Source organism: Kogia breviceps, chromosome 10 (assembly GCF_026419965.1).
Source record: "Kogia breviceps isolate mKogBre1 chromosome 10, mKogBre1 haplotype 1, whole genome shotgun sequence".
NCBI lineage: Eukaryota > Metazoa > Chordata > Mammalia > Artiodactyla > Physeteridae > Kogia > Kogia breviceps.
In genome coordinates, this window is record NC_081319.1 from 40,745,844 (window position 1) to 40,762,010 (window position 16,167).

The following is a 16,167-nucleotide window of genomic DNA, read 5'->3' on the forward strand; positions in this document are numbered from 1 at the left end:
TTCACTCTCCAGTTTCTTTGCCTACCCTAGTAGCCCTTGTGCCCAGGGAAAAAAAAATCACATTCATTTGACACTGTAAGGTTATTGCCACTTTCACACATAAGACAGGATACTGACTCTCCCAAGGTCACACAGATCTGATGCCAAATCCTGCTGTTACAGTCACACTCCACTGCCTTGATGAGCTTCTGCTATCTGTCTTGTGGAGGTGTCACCTAACCAGGTGTGCTGTGCTCGGCTCTGAAACCGCTAGTGAGATCTGCTAGGGAGGATCAGAATGAAACTGAATGGCAACAGTTGAGTTAAAATCCCCAAATGAAGAAAGTAGTAACAGAATCTGTCTCCAGGGAAGGGAAGATGGTCATTGAGGAAGGAGATAGTTCATATTTTAACTTTATTTTATACCATGTGCTTGTTTTACTTAATTCAGAAATTGAATTTAAAAGGATATACTTAAATATTTAACACAGTATATTAAAATGAGCTAATAAACTGAGGTAGGTAGAGCTTTAACAGAGGGCTGGGAAAAGGGACCCCATCCAGACCTTTCTTGTGAAAAACACAGGAGTGGTTGTCATGCTCTAGGGACCAAAGGACCCATCTGTGAGGCTTCCCACAAAGACTGGCCTCAGGAAGGAGGAGGTAGGCAAGTACACCAAGGTCCTCCACTCTGACAGCCATCACCCAAGAGTCAAGGAGACACAGAGAAGAGCAACACAGAGACTTGTACATAAGGCCAAAAAAAAAAAAAAAGCTACAGGAAAGCAGAGATGGTGTTGGAGGGTGCATTAGTGCCTCTGGCAACAGGCAAGTGCAAAGTCCTGCCTGGCCCTCTGCTCAGAAAAGGTTGTATTTCAAACTGGTATTTACTCTCCCAGTGGCAACATGAAGCCATGGAAAGAACTTCAGCAAGTCAGCCCCTTTGCAGGAAGGCTCCAGACCCACGGTTCTGGGGTAGGAGTACGATAGTTGCCATGCATTCACTTATGCCTCCTCCCCACCTTAGGGAGCCTCCCTGTGCACAAGGAGCTGTACACTCAAGTGTCTTGCAATCCAATAGAGAATTGCTGTAGACAATGAGATCAGGGCCAAAGTGTCTAACTACTTGGGTCAGGCTGAGAAAGCTTCAGGGATGGGGAGGTGATAGGAACTGAGCTTTCTGGGTTAAGGAGTTTGCCAGGCAGACCTGGAGAGGGGGAACAACCAGGACCAGCAAGTAGACTGCAGCAGATCTAGTTCCAGTGAGAGAAACGAACTTTGAATCAAGGCAACCCCATCCAGAGACATGTACTAGAAAGAGATTAGGAGAATCTCCATCTTGGTCACTTACGTGATTCCCTAGTGACAGAAACGAGAGTTTCTCAAATACCAGAGTTGCCACATCTCGAGCAGTGACCCCAGATATCATTTGGGTTACTAAAAGATCAAGAGGCAGACAGTCGGTTTGGTGGACAAATTAGGTGACTAGGCCGTGACTCCCCAACAAGCAGGGATCCAGAGATGAGTGGTTTTGGACGACAGAGTGAGCTTTGGACAGGGCCCACAGACTTTAACACGTGGCCTGGCGTCCGCGTGTCCCCAGGGTGTGATCTAGGCCGCTAGCGACTACCCACCAACCTGAGCTTTGGTGGCCCGGGACACATGGGCGGGGGGGGCGAGGTATCCTGGAGAGGGAGGAAGGAACCCAGCGGTATTAAAGGCCGCTCCCCAGGCTGCCCTGAGGAGGCGAGAAGGAAGGCATTGTAGCCACAGTTCTAGGAAGGTCTTGCCCCCTGCCCCCGGGATGCGTTCCAGCCGGCCTGGCTTTGCAAGGTCGGGGGCTTTGGCTGCAGACGGATTAGGTCTGATCCGATTAGGGCCTGGGAGGTCCACTTCGCCCCCTTGCCTGGCGCTGTCAGCGACCGTCCCGCCCTCGTGGGGACTCGGAGACCTCCCGGGGACCCTTCTCTGCCCCGAACACAGGGTTGGCGCAGAAATCCGCGAGGCTCCGTGCCCCCCCGGGTTTGACTCACTGCCACACCGCGGGCTCGGTCTTCCGCCCCCTGCGGCCCTTCCGAGCCCCGCCCCGAGCCTGCGGGTGTCTGCGCCCCCGCCGCCTTGCTTGTCGCTTCGCGGGTGGGTTCCTCGCGGGTGGGGGCCCCATGCCAGCCCTCCACGGGGAGGGCAGGACAGCGGCCCCGCCCCGCAGGTCTCCGGCCAATGCACCTGGCAGCTAACGCCACCCGCGGCGCTGTGCGCCTGCATCCGCGCTACCCAACGTCCGTTTGTCTCCGCATCCGGAGCCGGGGGTCTGTCTGTCCCCCTGGCAGGCGGACTGAGCAGGGCAGGCGTCAGAGCTACGTGCGGCGGGGCGGGCGGGGGTGGGGGCGGCGCTGAGCGCGGCAGCCGCGGCGAGGGAGGCGGGGAGGCGCGGCGCGCGGGGGACAGCGGCGGACGGCGGCGACGGCATGCGGCTTCTCCCGTTGCCCATCGTGGGCTGATACGCCCGCAGCACCGGCGGGAGGCGCGGCGGCCGGCGAGCCGAGGGCGCAGCCAGCCGGGCAGACCGCGGACAGCGGTCGGGACGCCGCGCCATGGGTCGAGCCGAGGGCGGGGGCCCGGGTCGGGGGCCGCCGCCGCTGCTGCTGCTTCTGGGGGCCACGCTGGTCCTCGCCACTGGGGCCGCACCGGGTAGGTACCGACAGCGACCGGGACCCCAGAAGCTCTCGCGCCCCACCCTAAGCCAGGGTCCCACTGGCTTCGGGTACAGGCGGAGTCCGCGAGCTGTAGCAAGGGGGCGGGGCAGCGCCTTGCCTGCAGCCCGGGCGGGGGAAGGGGTGCACGAGGAGATGGGGGACTTGGGGGAGGCCGAGTGGTGGGTGGCGGCCCCGACTCTGGTGTGCGGACCCAGGTGTTGGCTGGGGGAGGGGCCTGGTGGGCGGAGCCTGAGGGTGAGACTTCGGGGCGGGATCTGTAGGTGATGGGTGGGCGAGAGGATGCGAGCTTGGGGCGGGGCCCTAAGGGTGCGACTTCTGGGCGGGGCCTGGAGGTGGAATGGAGCCCCGAGGGTAACACTTATGCCAGGAGCTGTAGTCGGGGGCCTCCCTGGTTAGACTGCGGGTGGTGTAGGGGGCGGGGCCTTACGCTTGGGGCGGGGCCTGAGGGAGGAAACTTCTGTCTGGGTGTGTTCCCTGGCTTATGGGGCGGGCTCGGGGCGGGACATAAAGATGGGGCGTGGCCTTGGGAAATCGTGAAGCTGAGGCTTAGGGCTGGCGGGGGTCTGGGAGAGCAGCCGCGGCAGGGCGGGGCGCAGCCCAAGGCCCTACCACGCCCGCTGCCCTGACGCCAGGTCCTTCTCCCTCCCGCCCACAGTGCGTGAGGCGGGCAGAGCCGTCGAGGCAGACAGGCAGGTGAAGAGAGTCCTGGCATGGGAGCCGCGTGCTAACGACACGCGGGAGAAGGCCGGCCCACCAGCAGCTGGGGAAGGTGAGACCTCTCGGACTGCGCCCGGCGGCGAGCATGCCGTGGTGGGCCCTGGGGTCGGGCCAGAGGAGGCTCTGGAGGCATCGGCGGCGGTGACGGACACAACCTGGCTGGAGGCGGACAGCCCAGGCCTGGGCGGAGTGACGGCAGAGGCGGGCAGCGGCGACACCCAGGCCCTTCCAGCCACGCTCCCGGCTCCCGACGAGGCCCTCGGGCAGTCATCGACGCCCCCCGCCACCCCCGAGGCTACAGAGGCCAGCGGGCCACCCTCCCCCACCCCTGGCGACAAGCTGAGCCCAGACCCTGAGCTTCCCAAGGAGAGCCCCTTGGAGGTTTGGCTGAACCTGGGAGGCAGCACACCTGACCCTCATGGGCCAGAGCCCACGTACCCCTTTCAGGGCACCCTGGAGCCCCACACGGCGTCAGATATAATTGACATCGACTACTTCGAAGGATTGGATGGTGAGGGCCGTGGCGCCGACCTGGGGAGCTTACCCGGGTCTCCAGGTACCTCAGAGCACCACCCTGATCCTGGGGGAGAGACCCCTTCCTGGAGCCTGCTTGACTTATACGATGACTTCACCCCCTTTGATGAGTCTGATTTCTACCCTACCACATCCTTCTATGATGACCTGGATGAAGAAGAGGAGGAAGAGGAGGATGACAAGGATGCAGCAGGAGGCAGAGACCTGGAAGATGAAAATGACCTTCTAGTGCCCACTGAGAAACCTGGTCTGGGACCCGGGACAGGCCAGCCCACCGGTCGGTGGCATGCTGTCCCTCCACAGCATACTCTGGGGATGGTCCCCGGCAGCAGCATCGCCCTCAGGCCCCGCCCAGGAGAGCCAGGCAGGGACCTGGCCCCAAGCGAGAATGGCACTGAGTGCCGCAGTGGCTTTGTGCGACATAATGGCTCCTGCCGGTCAGTGTGTGACCTCTTCCCAAGTTACTGTCACAATGGCGGCCAGTGCTACCTGGTGGAGAACATAGGGGCCTTCTGCAGGTAAGGGTGTGGCAGGCAGTTTCCCCGGGGGCTTGTCAGAGAACTCCTGGAGAGGGCATGGGAGACTGTCTCAGCAGAGAGGGGAATGTGACAGGCACAGCTTCCCAGAGGTTGTGCATTCACGGAAGTCCCAGGTCAAGGGATAGTCACAGCAAATATTCTATAGAATTACATCTTACGTGCACTTCCTATGATCTCATCGCTAGGAGAGTTTCCTCAGAAATAAGATTGTGTATTTTCCTCTAAGTGTTGTGTCCTTTACCAAACCAGTAAACTATAGAGGCAAAATGAAGGGACTCAGCTAAAGATTTTAGGAAAGGCCTTTGCTGGCTTGAGGGCAAGTTCTTGTTGGCGAGTTCTGACTAAGCTAGTAGAAGGAGTGGGCCCATAAACGTACTGGGAGGAGAGATAACTGCTGACCAGTCCCTCAGAGCCATGTGTGTGGCAGGAGGAAGGCCCTGTGACCCTGTGGGGCACATGCCTGGGGTGGCACGTAAAGTCACAGTGAAAACCTTCTCGTTGGGAGCAGACCCAGAGAACAGCCACTCGAACAGGTCAAGTCAAGCAGAGTGTCTTTCCTGGCATAGCAGTTGTGGTGGGCTTTCTTGACTTTGGGTAGTGGCTTTGCCCCTCCTACCTTGATTGTTGTCTTTCTGGGGATAACCCAATCCAGCATATTTTAAAGACCCAGAGACTTTAGTGTCAGAGTAAGGATATTGTCTGCAACGACCATCTCATGCCTCATCAGTAATTACCCCATACACCTGCCGTCACGGCAAGGTAGTTAACCTGCTGGAGAGCTCACTGGCTTATTCTGGAAAAAGCACAAGTCCAGGGTGACCTGGATAGTTTGCTTGTCTCCATCCTTTACAGGCCCTAGAAGTGGCATGGAGTCCTCAGATTCTTCCTGGAACTTGTTTCCACTGGTCCTAGGAGGAGCATTTCTGTAATCTGGGTGTCTCTTTCTCAAGTGTCATTCCTGATGTTTCTTTTTCTTGGTCTCTTTGGAGGTATGTGAAAAATTCAAATTTCTGTAGGTCTTAATGTTCTGGTAGAAGAATAACATACAGAATGCATGAATGCTGTGCCTTTGGCATTAAAGCTTAAGTTCCAGTTCCTTCCCATGAAGTTCTTCTTACCTATAAATGATCATGACGTTAGCATCACTCATATAGGATGTGTCCACACAGTTCTGATTGGAGTTGTCCAGCCATTGCCAAAAAGAGGAACTGTGATCAAGAAATTATGGCAACGAGACCTTGCTGGTTGGTTAAGGGCACCAGAAATATGAGGAAACCCTGTGATTTTGCTCCTCAGCCTCTAGTTGGGGGGACTACAGTAATGATTTTAGCCTGGGAACTATGGAATCTGCAAAATCGTAATCTTTCAACCTATTGGGGGCCTGAGTTTTCACCTTCAAAGTAAGCTCCCCATCAGAGTATGAAATTTGGAGCCCTTGCTGCCTCTGGAGAGCTAGACAGTTCCCAGAACCTCCTGGAGCTATCAGAGGACTCCCAAATGGAAGAATAAGCGTGTCCTCACTGAGCAGCATGCCTGTACTGACCATGGATCCTCCAGTGGGTCCTGCCTCAGAAGGGCTTCACACAAGTCCACTGCAGCTCCCCTTGCACAGCTTCCATCCCAGGATCACACTCGGCCTCCCTACCAGAGATTCCTCCTCTGGTGGGTACACCCAGGCCCAGCCCTGGCTTGGAAACTGTTTTGCATTCCACTCACAGGAGGCTGCTGAGCCCTTGGTTGCAGACTGCAGCATGCCTTTGTCTCTGTCACACTGACCACTGCAGAGAAATGAGCAGAGCTATGGCAGAACTTCTCTAGAATGGTCAGTTAGAGGGATCTTCTTTCCCTGCCATCCTCCAACAGCCCCGCAAGACTGCAAAGGGGCAGTTGGAAAAGAGAGAATTCCCTGCTAGCCTTGTATCCCTGCCCTATTCTAGGTGTGGAGTACCTAATTCTTCCATGCAAGATCTCCCCGTTTCTGGACCCCTTTCTCTTGTCTGTCATTCACCCTGAGGTTCATGTCCTCCCTCCTTTGCCTGCCTCTGTATCCTTCCACATTTTTCCTCTTTGAAGCAGCCTGGTTCCCATGGAAACAGCAATGTCACTGGAAGAGTTGGAGCCTGGGAATGTCCCAAGGGCAGGAGAAAGTCACTCAACGAAAGGACTGAAACCCACCCAGAGGGTTGATTCTCACTCTGCTTTCATGACATTTCTCATGGTAATAGGACTGAAAGCTTTAGGGGCAGCACTTTGGGGGCTGCAGAGATAAGGGAGAATATACATCTGTCTTTGTGCTTGTCCTTGTCTGTCGCTTCCTTATTTTTCAGTGTCTGGTTAGCCACGTGAACTAGATGGGACTGCAATGCCACAAGATAGGTTTTTCATGTTGTGTAGGGTGGATCCTACTACTTTGTAGCTGTAGCTCCTATTGGTCTTGTTTTCCATCTTTTTTTTTTTCACCAGAGCCTAGGGGGGTTGGGGCGGTCTGGGGGGGTCTGGGAGAATCCTGTGATTATTCTCACTGAGGGTGAAAAACGAGGGTTCCCTTCCCTCCTCGAAACAGTTTGCTCAGTTTCTCAGCTCCCCGGTTACCTCATTTGTGTCATGAACCTCTTCATGGAATGGTTGTAAGGACAAGGCAACAATAGCAACCATAAGGTCTGCACAGATGGGGGCCCCAAAGTCCCACTAGGAGCAGGCTGTTGAGGGAAGTCCTGGGGTCAGGGGTCAGGCCCTCACTGTGGCCACGGCTGCCAGCCCGTCGCCTCAGTCTCACCCTGTCACCGCTGCAGGTGCAACACGCAGGACTACATCTGGCACAAGGGGATGCGCTGCGAGTCCATCATCACTGACTTCCAGGTGATGTGTGTGGCCGTAGGCTCGGCCGCCCTTGTGCTGCTCCTGCTTTTCATGATGACGGTGTTCTTCGCCAAGAAGCTCTATCTGCTCAAGACAGAGAACACCAAGCTGCGCAGGACCAAGTGAGTCTGTGACAGCCAACCCCACCCCATCTGATCCAGGGATGTGGTCCTGAGGGTTTCTGGCACCTGCTCTCCATCCCTGGTTGTGTTTTTCATACCAAAAATTCACCCAAGCAGAGGTTAAGCCCCTGTGGCACAAGTAAGTTACTGTGCTCGGTCCCCCACCCCCACCTGACTGCACCTGCTTCCTGGGTCTCTGACAGCCAGTGGCCAGCGTGAGGATTTCGCTCACAAATCAGCATGAAGTGACTCCAGCTCCCTCAGATCTGCCCTCACTCAATACCAGCTCCTCCTCAGTGAGAGAGTCTAGCACTGCAGTGCATTGCTTTCCAAACTTGTCAACCCTTGGTCCAGGCAGAAGGGCAGAGGACTCAAGGAAGCCCTCCTTCCCCCTCCTAAGTAGAACGTGGGGGGTGGTGAGACCCCGGCCCTCACTTTCTCCATTGTGGATTCTAAGGGCTGTGTGGGGATATGGAGTCTCATTTCAGCTCTTCTCTTAGCAGAGGAGTGACTGCTGTGCACATGTGAGAATCAGCATACATTTACCCTTTAAGTCCATGCTTGAACATCGAATGTGACCTTACACACTATGAGAGAATCACTGTGATCACTAAGCAAAGTAAAGAACCTTCTGAAATGTCACAGGAGTCACAGAAGGAGACTGGAGTTCAGCTTCCTCGGGACCCAAGAGACAATTTATGCAGAACTGCCGCACACCCCCCCTTTCAACCTGTTGTCCAAGTAATCCCCTCCCCCTGACCCGAGACTCCCTCCGGAGAACGTGACCAAAGGACTTGCCCCGGGTCCTGGGAAAAGGACAAAACGCCATCTGTTGCTTCTTTGCTGTGTGAACTCGTGAGATGTGCAGGTGCCAGCAGCTCTCTGCAGCCTTTCAGCTAACCGTTGTGGGCCTGCAAGGGCCTCTGCATTGTGCCTGTGCATTGAGGCAGGGCTGCATCTGTGTCTGTGATCACAAGCCAAGACCCTTGGCTCCTCACGCTGACACCAGGGGGTTGGAGTGACGGGGAGGGTCAGGGTGGGGATGGGACCACCGATCAGGGCTGCTGCTGATAGGAGAGAAGAAGCAGCTGCCAGGCGAGTGGAGAAGCAAGAGCTGAGGCCCAGGGAAGGGCCTCCTTCTAGGTCATCCTCCTGTAGCTGGTTATGCGTTTTGTGCAAAACATGGCTCCTGCAGCCCTTCAGCTCAAATGCCACCTCCCTTTTTTCCCTCTGCATACCTTCTTTCTTTCCCCAGCCTGGTTACTGCTCTGAAAATGCTACATGTACCCAGTGCACTACAGATACTGCTGCAGTTTATTGATTCTAATATACACGGCTTTTTTCACATATTAACATCTCTGAAACTGGATTGTGTCTTACAGTGGCTGGCGTCTTATAACCACTGTTGGCCTGATGGCAGTCATGATGTAGTTGTAATTGTCTAGCATGCACAAACGTGCTCATAGCTGTTCATGACATTCTCAGTTCTTTATCTAAAGTCTAAATGAGCTCCTTAAAGTGTGTAATAAAAACTCTAGTTGATAAGAAAGCATTGGATCATGGTTTAAATGATAGAAGATTTTTCTTAGTGGTACATCAAATAGTGGTGCATCTGTGGCATTTGATGAAATACAGTACCTGACCTATGAAGCTTCTATCAGATTTCGCTGTGATCGTTTCACTTACATTTTTCCCTTCTCTCTTCTGTCCTAACTAGCAAATTCCGGACCCCATCGGAGCTCCACAACGATAACTTCTCCCTCTCCACCATTGCCGAGGGCTCTCACCCAAATGTAAGGAAACTTTGCAACACTCCCCATACCTGCTCCCCGCCCCATGCCTGTGCCTTGGCTGTCTATGATAATGTTATCTGTCCGGTAACTTGTTTTCTTCACATCTGTCCTTGTGCAGGCTCCAGCCCCTGGCCACATCTCTGGTCCACTCAGAGTGTGGAGCCAGTCTTCAGAGCTCTGAGGATCAGGATAGGGCAGGCAGTTGGGGCCACGAAAGTGAGAATAAGGGCGTGATGGTGTACCACTTCCTGGACAAGCAAAGTTATACAAAGTACAGAAGATCTGTTTCTAGGATGACACATGATTTTTAGCTTCATCTAGGCTTTAGAAGTCTGATTTTTGTCTTTCTATTTTCTATATCAAGGAGAAAGGCTCCTCTTTCATTGCTAGGGAATTTCCTGCTGATCATTGAAGCAAATGGTGGTTGCTCTTTGGGATGAGTGGGAAAACCTCTGGGATGGCTGGAAAAACAGTGTCTTTGACACTGTTTTGAGGACCCTAAAAATGAGCAGGCTTATATACATTGGTTACGGCTGAGGTAAGCACAAAACAGTTATGGTAAGGTGGAAGCATAAGTCTAGGGGTAAATCTGTCCAGGAGGATAGGCTCATAAATATAAGTTGAAACCCAATAAAAGGTCCCAATAGACCATTTTCTAAAGACACTGGCCCAGTGTGTTATCTGGACCAGACCAACCAGTCAAATACTATGTACTGTCAGAATTTCAGAAATAAAGCAGAAACCATCCAAGCCCCAAATCATATCAGATCCAAACGGAAGAAATCTGCACATGACACAGGCTCCATACCTCCAGGTAAATGCATCATTACACAGATAACAGAGTGAAACTAAGACTTTTCAGATGGAAACAGTGGAGTTTAAGAGGAAATTTTGAAGAAGTTCTTTGACATAATGGGCCATAGAGTATAAGAGCTCACAGGGGCCTTCACAGTCTAGGCCAGTGCTGTCCAGAGGGACTTTCTGTGAGATAGAAAAGTTGTGTGTCTGTACTGTCCACTACAGTAGCCATCAGCTACCTGTGGCTTCAGAACTCTCGGAATGTGGCTAGCGCCACCGTATTGGACAGCACAGATCTAGACCATTGTCTTCTTTTTATAGGTGGGGAGAGTGTAGCCCCAGAAGGGGAAAGAGAGAATAATAGTACAGGAGACCTTGATCACCAAATCCCAGAAAAGAAAAGCTTGGTCTGGTGGAGGAGGAGCAAAGGGGTCTATTTAAAATAAGAAATGAAAGAGGCCAATTTAGGATAATTTTTTAAACTCTTTGATATAAAGGGTAGAGAAAGAACATACTTAGTATGCACCAAGATATTAATAAGTTCAAGATGGACATAATAACCAAGAGAACAACATGTCCTGTAATCGCTGAAATTGGTAAACACTTTAATCAACCCACAAGGATATAGGATGAGCCTTATCTTGGGACACACTATCCCTACCTTACCAGGCCCCTTGCAGTGATGTGCATTTAGTTGTCATTTATGGACTACTAGTGAATGATGGCCTGCCATGGGGTCTCTCAGGTCCACTGTCTGATCTGCCATCTCGTACATGTGGGACAGCAGGCCTGACCTGTACAGTGGTGCCTGCAGTCAGGGTGTTTATTGTCCATGGAGTGCAAGGGTCCTTAGCAAAGTTTCTGACTCATGCATTTCGGGCACCCTTGTTATGTCCACCTTTCCTCTTCACAAAGATGGAGGGGAAAGAAATAGCTCCTCTTGGAGGCCTTGGTTGCATGAGCCAATACAAAGGTTTCCAGTTCTTCTTGGCTGAGTCAACTTTGTGAAAGCAAGGCATTTGTCCATGGAAGCTACCACTGACCTTGAGTTCAGAATATGGCAAAACAGAGGGGCTTCCCAGGTGGGGCAGTGGTTAAGAACCCTCCTGCCAACGCAGGAGACATGGGTTTGAGCCCCGATCCGGGAAGATGCCACATGCCACGGAGCAACTAAGCCCGTGCGCCACAACTACTGAGCCTGCGCTCTAGAGCGCACGAGCCACAACTACTGAGCCCGTGTGCTACAACTGCTGAAGCCAGCCCTCCTAGAGCCCGTGCTCCCAACAAAAGAATCCACCACAATGAGAAGCCCGAGCACAGCAACGAAGAGTAGCCCCCATGCACCGCAACTAGAGAAAAAAGCACATACAAAGACCCAGTGCAGCGAAAAATAAATAGATAAATAAATTTTTTAAAAAAAGAATATGGCAAAACAAAAATGGAATGGAGCAGCGTGGTCAGCCATGGTAGACTCTGCCTGAGAAGGGCCATGGGGTTGTCTGGGCAGCACTCGGGGCATCCCTCAGCGAAGTCGTGCTCTCTGGCTCCTCTTGGATCTTGAGGGCCATTTCCACCTGGCATCCTTCCCTCAGCTTGTGCCCCAGGACACATCCTGTCCTCCCTGCCAAAGCTCTGAGCATGTGAGGGGGTGACTCTCCTGTCCAGCAGGTGGATTTTCTACAAACTTCATCTCTAATTCCCTCCACCCAGCCCAGAAGTCAGACTCGGTCATAGTCAAGATCTTGTGGGCATTGACAGTTAAGACAGTTGCCACTTTATGATGAAGTGGAGCGCTAGCCCTTGCTTCAGCCACCACAGTGATTGCTTGCAAGCGATGCTAGCAGTAGGATGAAAGGGAGAAAACCTCCAGGTGAGCTAGGAGCTGAAACGAGGGCACCTGAGTCAAGCCTGCTCATTTAGTCTCCCCATCCCTCTCCCTTCACCCCTCAAATTTCCTTGTTGGTTTGGGCATCTCCTAAAGTTTTGGAGAGTTTTATTTATCTTAGTAGAGGGGTTATTTCTTCTACATAAGTCAAGGAGATTGAATGAGTCATTTTCCTACCCAGTTTCAGTAATCTCTATAAGCCACACTCTGAAAAGATTTCAAACAAACAAACAAACAAAAAGCATGCTGCTTTGGGTCTGGTGGGGGAAGGGTCCGTGGCTGGTGTCGGTGTAGGGGGGCACGTCCCTTTCCTTTGCTACACGCATCACTCTGTGCTGCTCCTCGCCTGGGCCCTCTGGACTGACCTGGGGCCCTGTGGCTGGTGAGCCAGCGGCCGAGTGCATGTGAGTCTTCTGGAGCTGAGCAGCCAGCCTAGGAAAGGAACTTCGGGAGGAAAGGGAAAAGCCCAAAGCTCCTCAGCCCCTGCTGTGGAAGTTTGCCGTTTTTCAGGAGGAATGGCGAGTGTGTAGGAAGCCAGGTACTCTCCAGCTGCACAGCATGAATGAAGTCACCTGAACTCCACGGGCAAACTGCGCAAGCGCTGAGAGCCGCCCTGTTGGTTCTCACAGCTGTGCTGTTAGAGCAATGCCATGGCTGTAACTTGGTCCTCCTGCGATTTGACAGACTTTCCAAGATGTCCCTTAGTGTTTCCCACTGCTATCCCACCCCCCAACTGAAACCTTTCTTACTTCCCAGTCTCTGTTTCTTCCGTGTATTTGGTGAAACAATGACTGCCTGCCCCATTCTGATAGAGGCTTGTGTCTGGACAAGTAGGCGTCCAGGCCTGAACCCGTGGCTGAAGGATGCCCATGTGGCTGGGGCAGAATGCCAGAAATAGTTCCCAGGACGTAGCCCAGAGGGAAGTCCAGTTCCCTCTTGATGAGGCATTTCCACCAAATCAAAGGTGCATAATCCTGCTGAGGGATTCAGCAACCCTAGGCTTAAGAGGATAGAGTTCTGAGAGAAACACTTGGACTAGGATAGCTCCATCTTGGTCTAGACATGCCCTCACCTGTTCTACATGTTGAAGGTACTTAGCTCATCTCATAGCATTGTCTGGATACCTGTGTTCCTTATTTTTAGGATCTACTTCTTCCTCCTATTGACCCAGAAGGCAGCTTTCTCATCTGTCCAAATCCCATAAGCCCTCATGGGTGCCAGTTTTAATTTGGGTCCCCACCTTCATGGCATCACAGTTTTGATGCCCAGGTCTATAAGACTCACTAAATCCACTTTTTTCACATTATGAGAATATCCCTGTGCCCCTGCATCCCCCCAAGGTGTGTGTGATGGGGCGGGAGTGGGGGCAGTTATCTTGAAAAACATGAAAGTGAGTTCCACACTTGTAAGAGGAGAGGTGAGTACAGGCCATCCTGTTTTGCTTCAAGTTTTGCTGTGATCCAAAGTCCATTCTACTCAGGGTCTCAAGCGGTCATGCCCAGCATCTTCCCCCACACAATACAGAAGTTCTGCCTCATTCTGCTTCCCTCTCTATAAAAAACCTGTGTGTGTGTGTGTGTGTGTGTGTGTGTGTGTGTGTGTGTGTGTGTGTGTGTGTGTGTGTACAAAATACACTTAATATATCAGGGCAATCTTTCCATCTCAGCACATATACATTTATGCCATTGAACAGTTTTTTCTAAACCTCTGCAAGCAGTGGTAGAAAATATCAAGTGCCTATGCGTGCTGTGTGCAGCTGCCTTGCCTGAAACCTGCCTCAGCACAGAATGAAGTTCATTTCCTCTTGTGCTTGTCTCACTGGAAATAGGGAACATGTGTTCCGCTGTTGTCTGTTAATTACTCCTGAGGTCTTTGAAACTCTATCAGATTGTTCTGTTCAAGCTGGTCTCCTGGGAAAGTGCTAAATGAGGCTGGAGCAAGGGGCAGGTAACAGTGATTTCTACATGCACAATAGGTTTAAACACCCGTAGCAACCGATGTAGGCCTGGAGCCTTTCCCTACTTTCCAACTAGTCACTTGCCTGACCTAGTGCCATTATGGGTCAAATTCAGTTGCAGGGAGCATGGACAAGAGCTCACAGTTCTTTGTATTTTTTAAAATTTATTTTATTTATTTGTTTATTTTTGGCTGTATTGGGTCTTCGTTGCTGTGCACGGGCTTTCTCTAGTTGCGGTGAGCAGGGGCTTCTCTTTGTTGCAGTGCACGGGCTTCTCATTGTGGTGTCTTCTCTTGTTGCAGAGCCCAGGCTCTGGGTGCACGGGCTCAGTAGTTGTAGCTCATGGGCTCTAGAGCGCAGGCTCAGTAGTTGTGGCGCACGGGCTTAGTTGCTCCGCGGCATTGTGGGATCTTCCCAGACCAGGGCTGGAACCTGTGTCCTCTGCATTGTCAGGTGGATTCTTAACCATTGCGCCACCAGGGAAGCCCAAGCTCACAGTTTTGTGGAGAATGCCCTGGTCCTTAAGCATGATGAGTACCTTGAATTTTGGTTAAAGCAAGAAAGGTCTGAGCTAGCTGATCAGATAGGGACGTTACCCTTCTTGCCATCCATGAACCTGCCTGGGTAGCTAGCTACACGATCTCTTTGATCAGCACAGTTCCAAGCACTTGCAAAAGAACTGAGGCCCATTGAGTGGCACAGGGTAAAATCCCCTCAGGCCGTCCTAAAGGAAAAGAGTAGTGGGAAGGCAGGCACTGCTGTAAGAGTTCTCTGAATGCAGAGCCGGAGCACTGTGTACTGGTGTGGGTTTCCTGAAAACCTTTAACAAATTCACTTCAGGTTCAGGAGCTTGTCATAGGGCTGCAGGCAGCACACATGGATAGGCAGGAGGGCACGGGTACCAGTCAGAGATGGGTCGTGAACCAGCAGCACAGGGCTTGGATTAAGGAAACACCTTGTAAGTTAGCATCTTTTGGTAGATAAATTCTGATAGGAAGAGGCTCACACATCTCCAGCCTCTAGTCAGAGAACATATTTGCTGTGGGGAGAGAGGCCCTAATTTTGCTGGGAACAGCTCTGCGCCTGACCACAGTCCAGTTTGTGCCCCACTGAATACACCGACAAGTCACGTTCCTGATCAAGACCTTTTTGTGAGAGCAGAACTCAACAAGATGGAGGGCCGTGTGAAGAGGGGCCAGGCAGAGCTCACCAACAGGTGAGGCTTTAGAGGGACCAGGCCAAGTATTAAAAGGGACTGTTTCTCCCCAGTCTCTGCCAAAGAGAAAACCTCACACTGGCCTAAGTTAAAGATATTTGTAATGCAATTACCTGTCAAGTTTTCATCTATATCTGGCCAGTGTTTTTGAGGATGATGTTCCTATAAAGTAGCTGCTAATGAGTCTCTTTGGTTCATTCACGTCGCAGAGCTTTCTTCCTTTTTAAAGTTACGATTCTTTCAGCCAAATTGAAAAGTCCGAGATGTTATTTGACCCCTCTACCCACTGTCTCCTTCCCACCCCTCCCTCACCTTTTCTTTCCTCTTTCAGGATGATTCTAGTGCTCCCCATAAAATCCAGGAAGCTCTCAAGTCCTGCCTGAAAGAGGAGGAGCCATTTAACATTCAGAACTCCATGTCGCCCAAACTCGAGGGTGGCAAAGGTGACCAAGCCGACTTGGAGGTGAATTGTCTTCAGAACAATTTAACCTAAAGCAGAGCAAGAAGAGAGGAAATGGGAAGGGGGGGTGGGTAGGGGAAGAAGAATTATCTCCTCTTGTACAGAGTATTTCTTGTAACCATTTGTTAAACTCCTTTCTTTTTTCTGATCTCATGGCATGCTTTGGTGTATTTTGTACAGGAGGGAAAAAACACAAAATATGCAAAGAACCTAAAGAGAATTGCATACATTGGATTGTTTTGTCTGTGCTGTCTGTACATTGCTTCTGCTGCTGTGATTTCTAAACCTAGGCTGTTATTCAACTGACTTTTTTTTTTGTATTTTGACCCACCTTTTTTTGAAATACCAGTAAAAAACAAAGTTCTTGAAATAAAACTTTTTTAAAAGCCATTTTCCTGATGTAATTTTTTCTACTCCTTACCCCTTCTTGTCAGTTTGAGTTGAATTCTTCCCTTCATTAAAGATGTGTATATGGGGCTTCCCTGGTGGCACAGTGGTTGGGAGTCTGCTTGCCGATGCAGGGGACGCAGGTTCGTGCCCCAGTCCGGGAAGATCCCACATGCCGCGGAGCAGCTGGGCCCGTGAGCCATG

At 51.9% G+C, this 16,167-nt stretch overlaps 1 protein-coding gene across 1 annotated transcript; it reads left to right on the forward strand.

The window, feature by feature from the left end:
- Positions 1-2,505: 2,505 nt before the first annotated feature.
- Positions 2,506-15,966, forward strand: CSPG5 (chondroitin sulfate proteoglycan 5). Its single transcript, XM_059077040.2, has 5 exons — positions 2,506-2,670; positions 3,352-4,465; positions 7,279-7,467; positions 9,185-9,260; positions 15,448-15,966. The coding sequence occupies exons 1-5, from the start codon at positions 2,574-2,576 to the stop codon at positions 15,607-15,609; spliced, it is 1,638 nt and encodes a 545-aa protein (XP_058933023.1). The 5' UTR covers positions 2,506-2,573; the 3' UTR covers positions 15,610-15,966.
- The last annotated feature ends 201 nt before the right edge of the window (positions 15,967-16,167 follow it).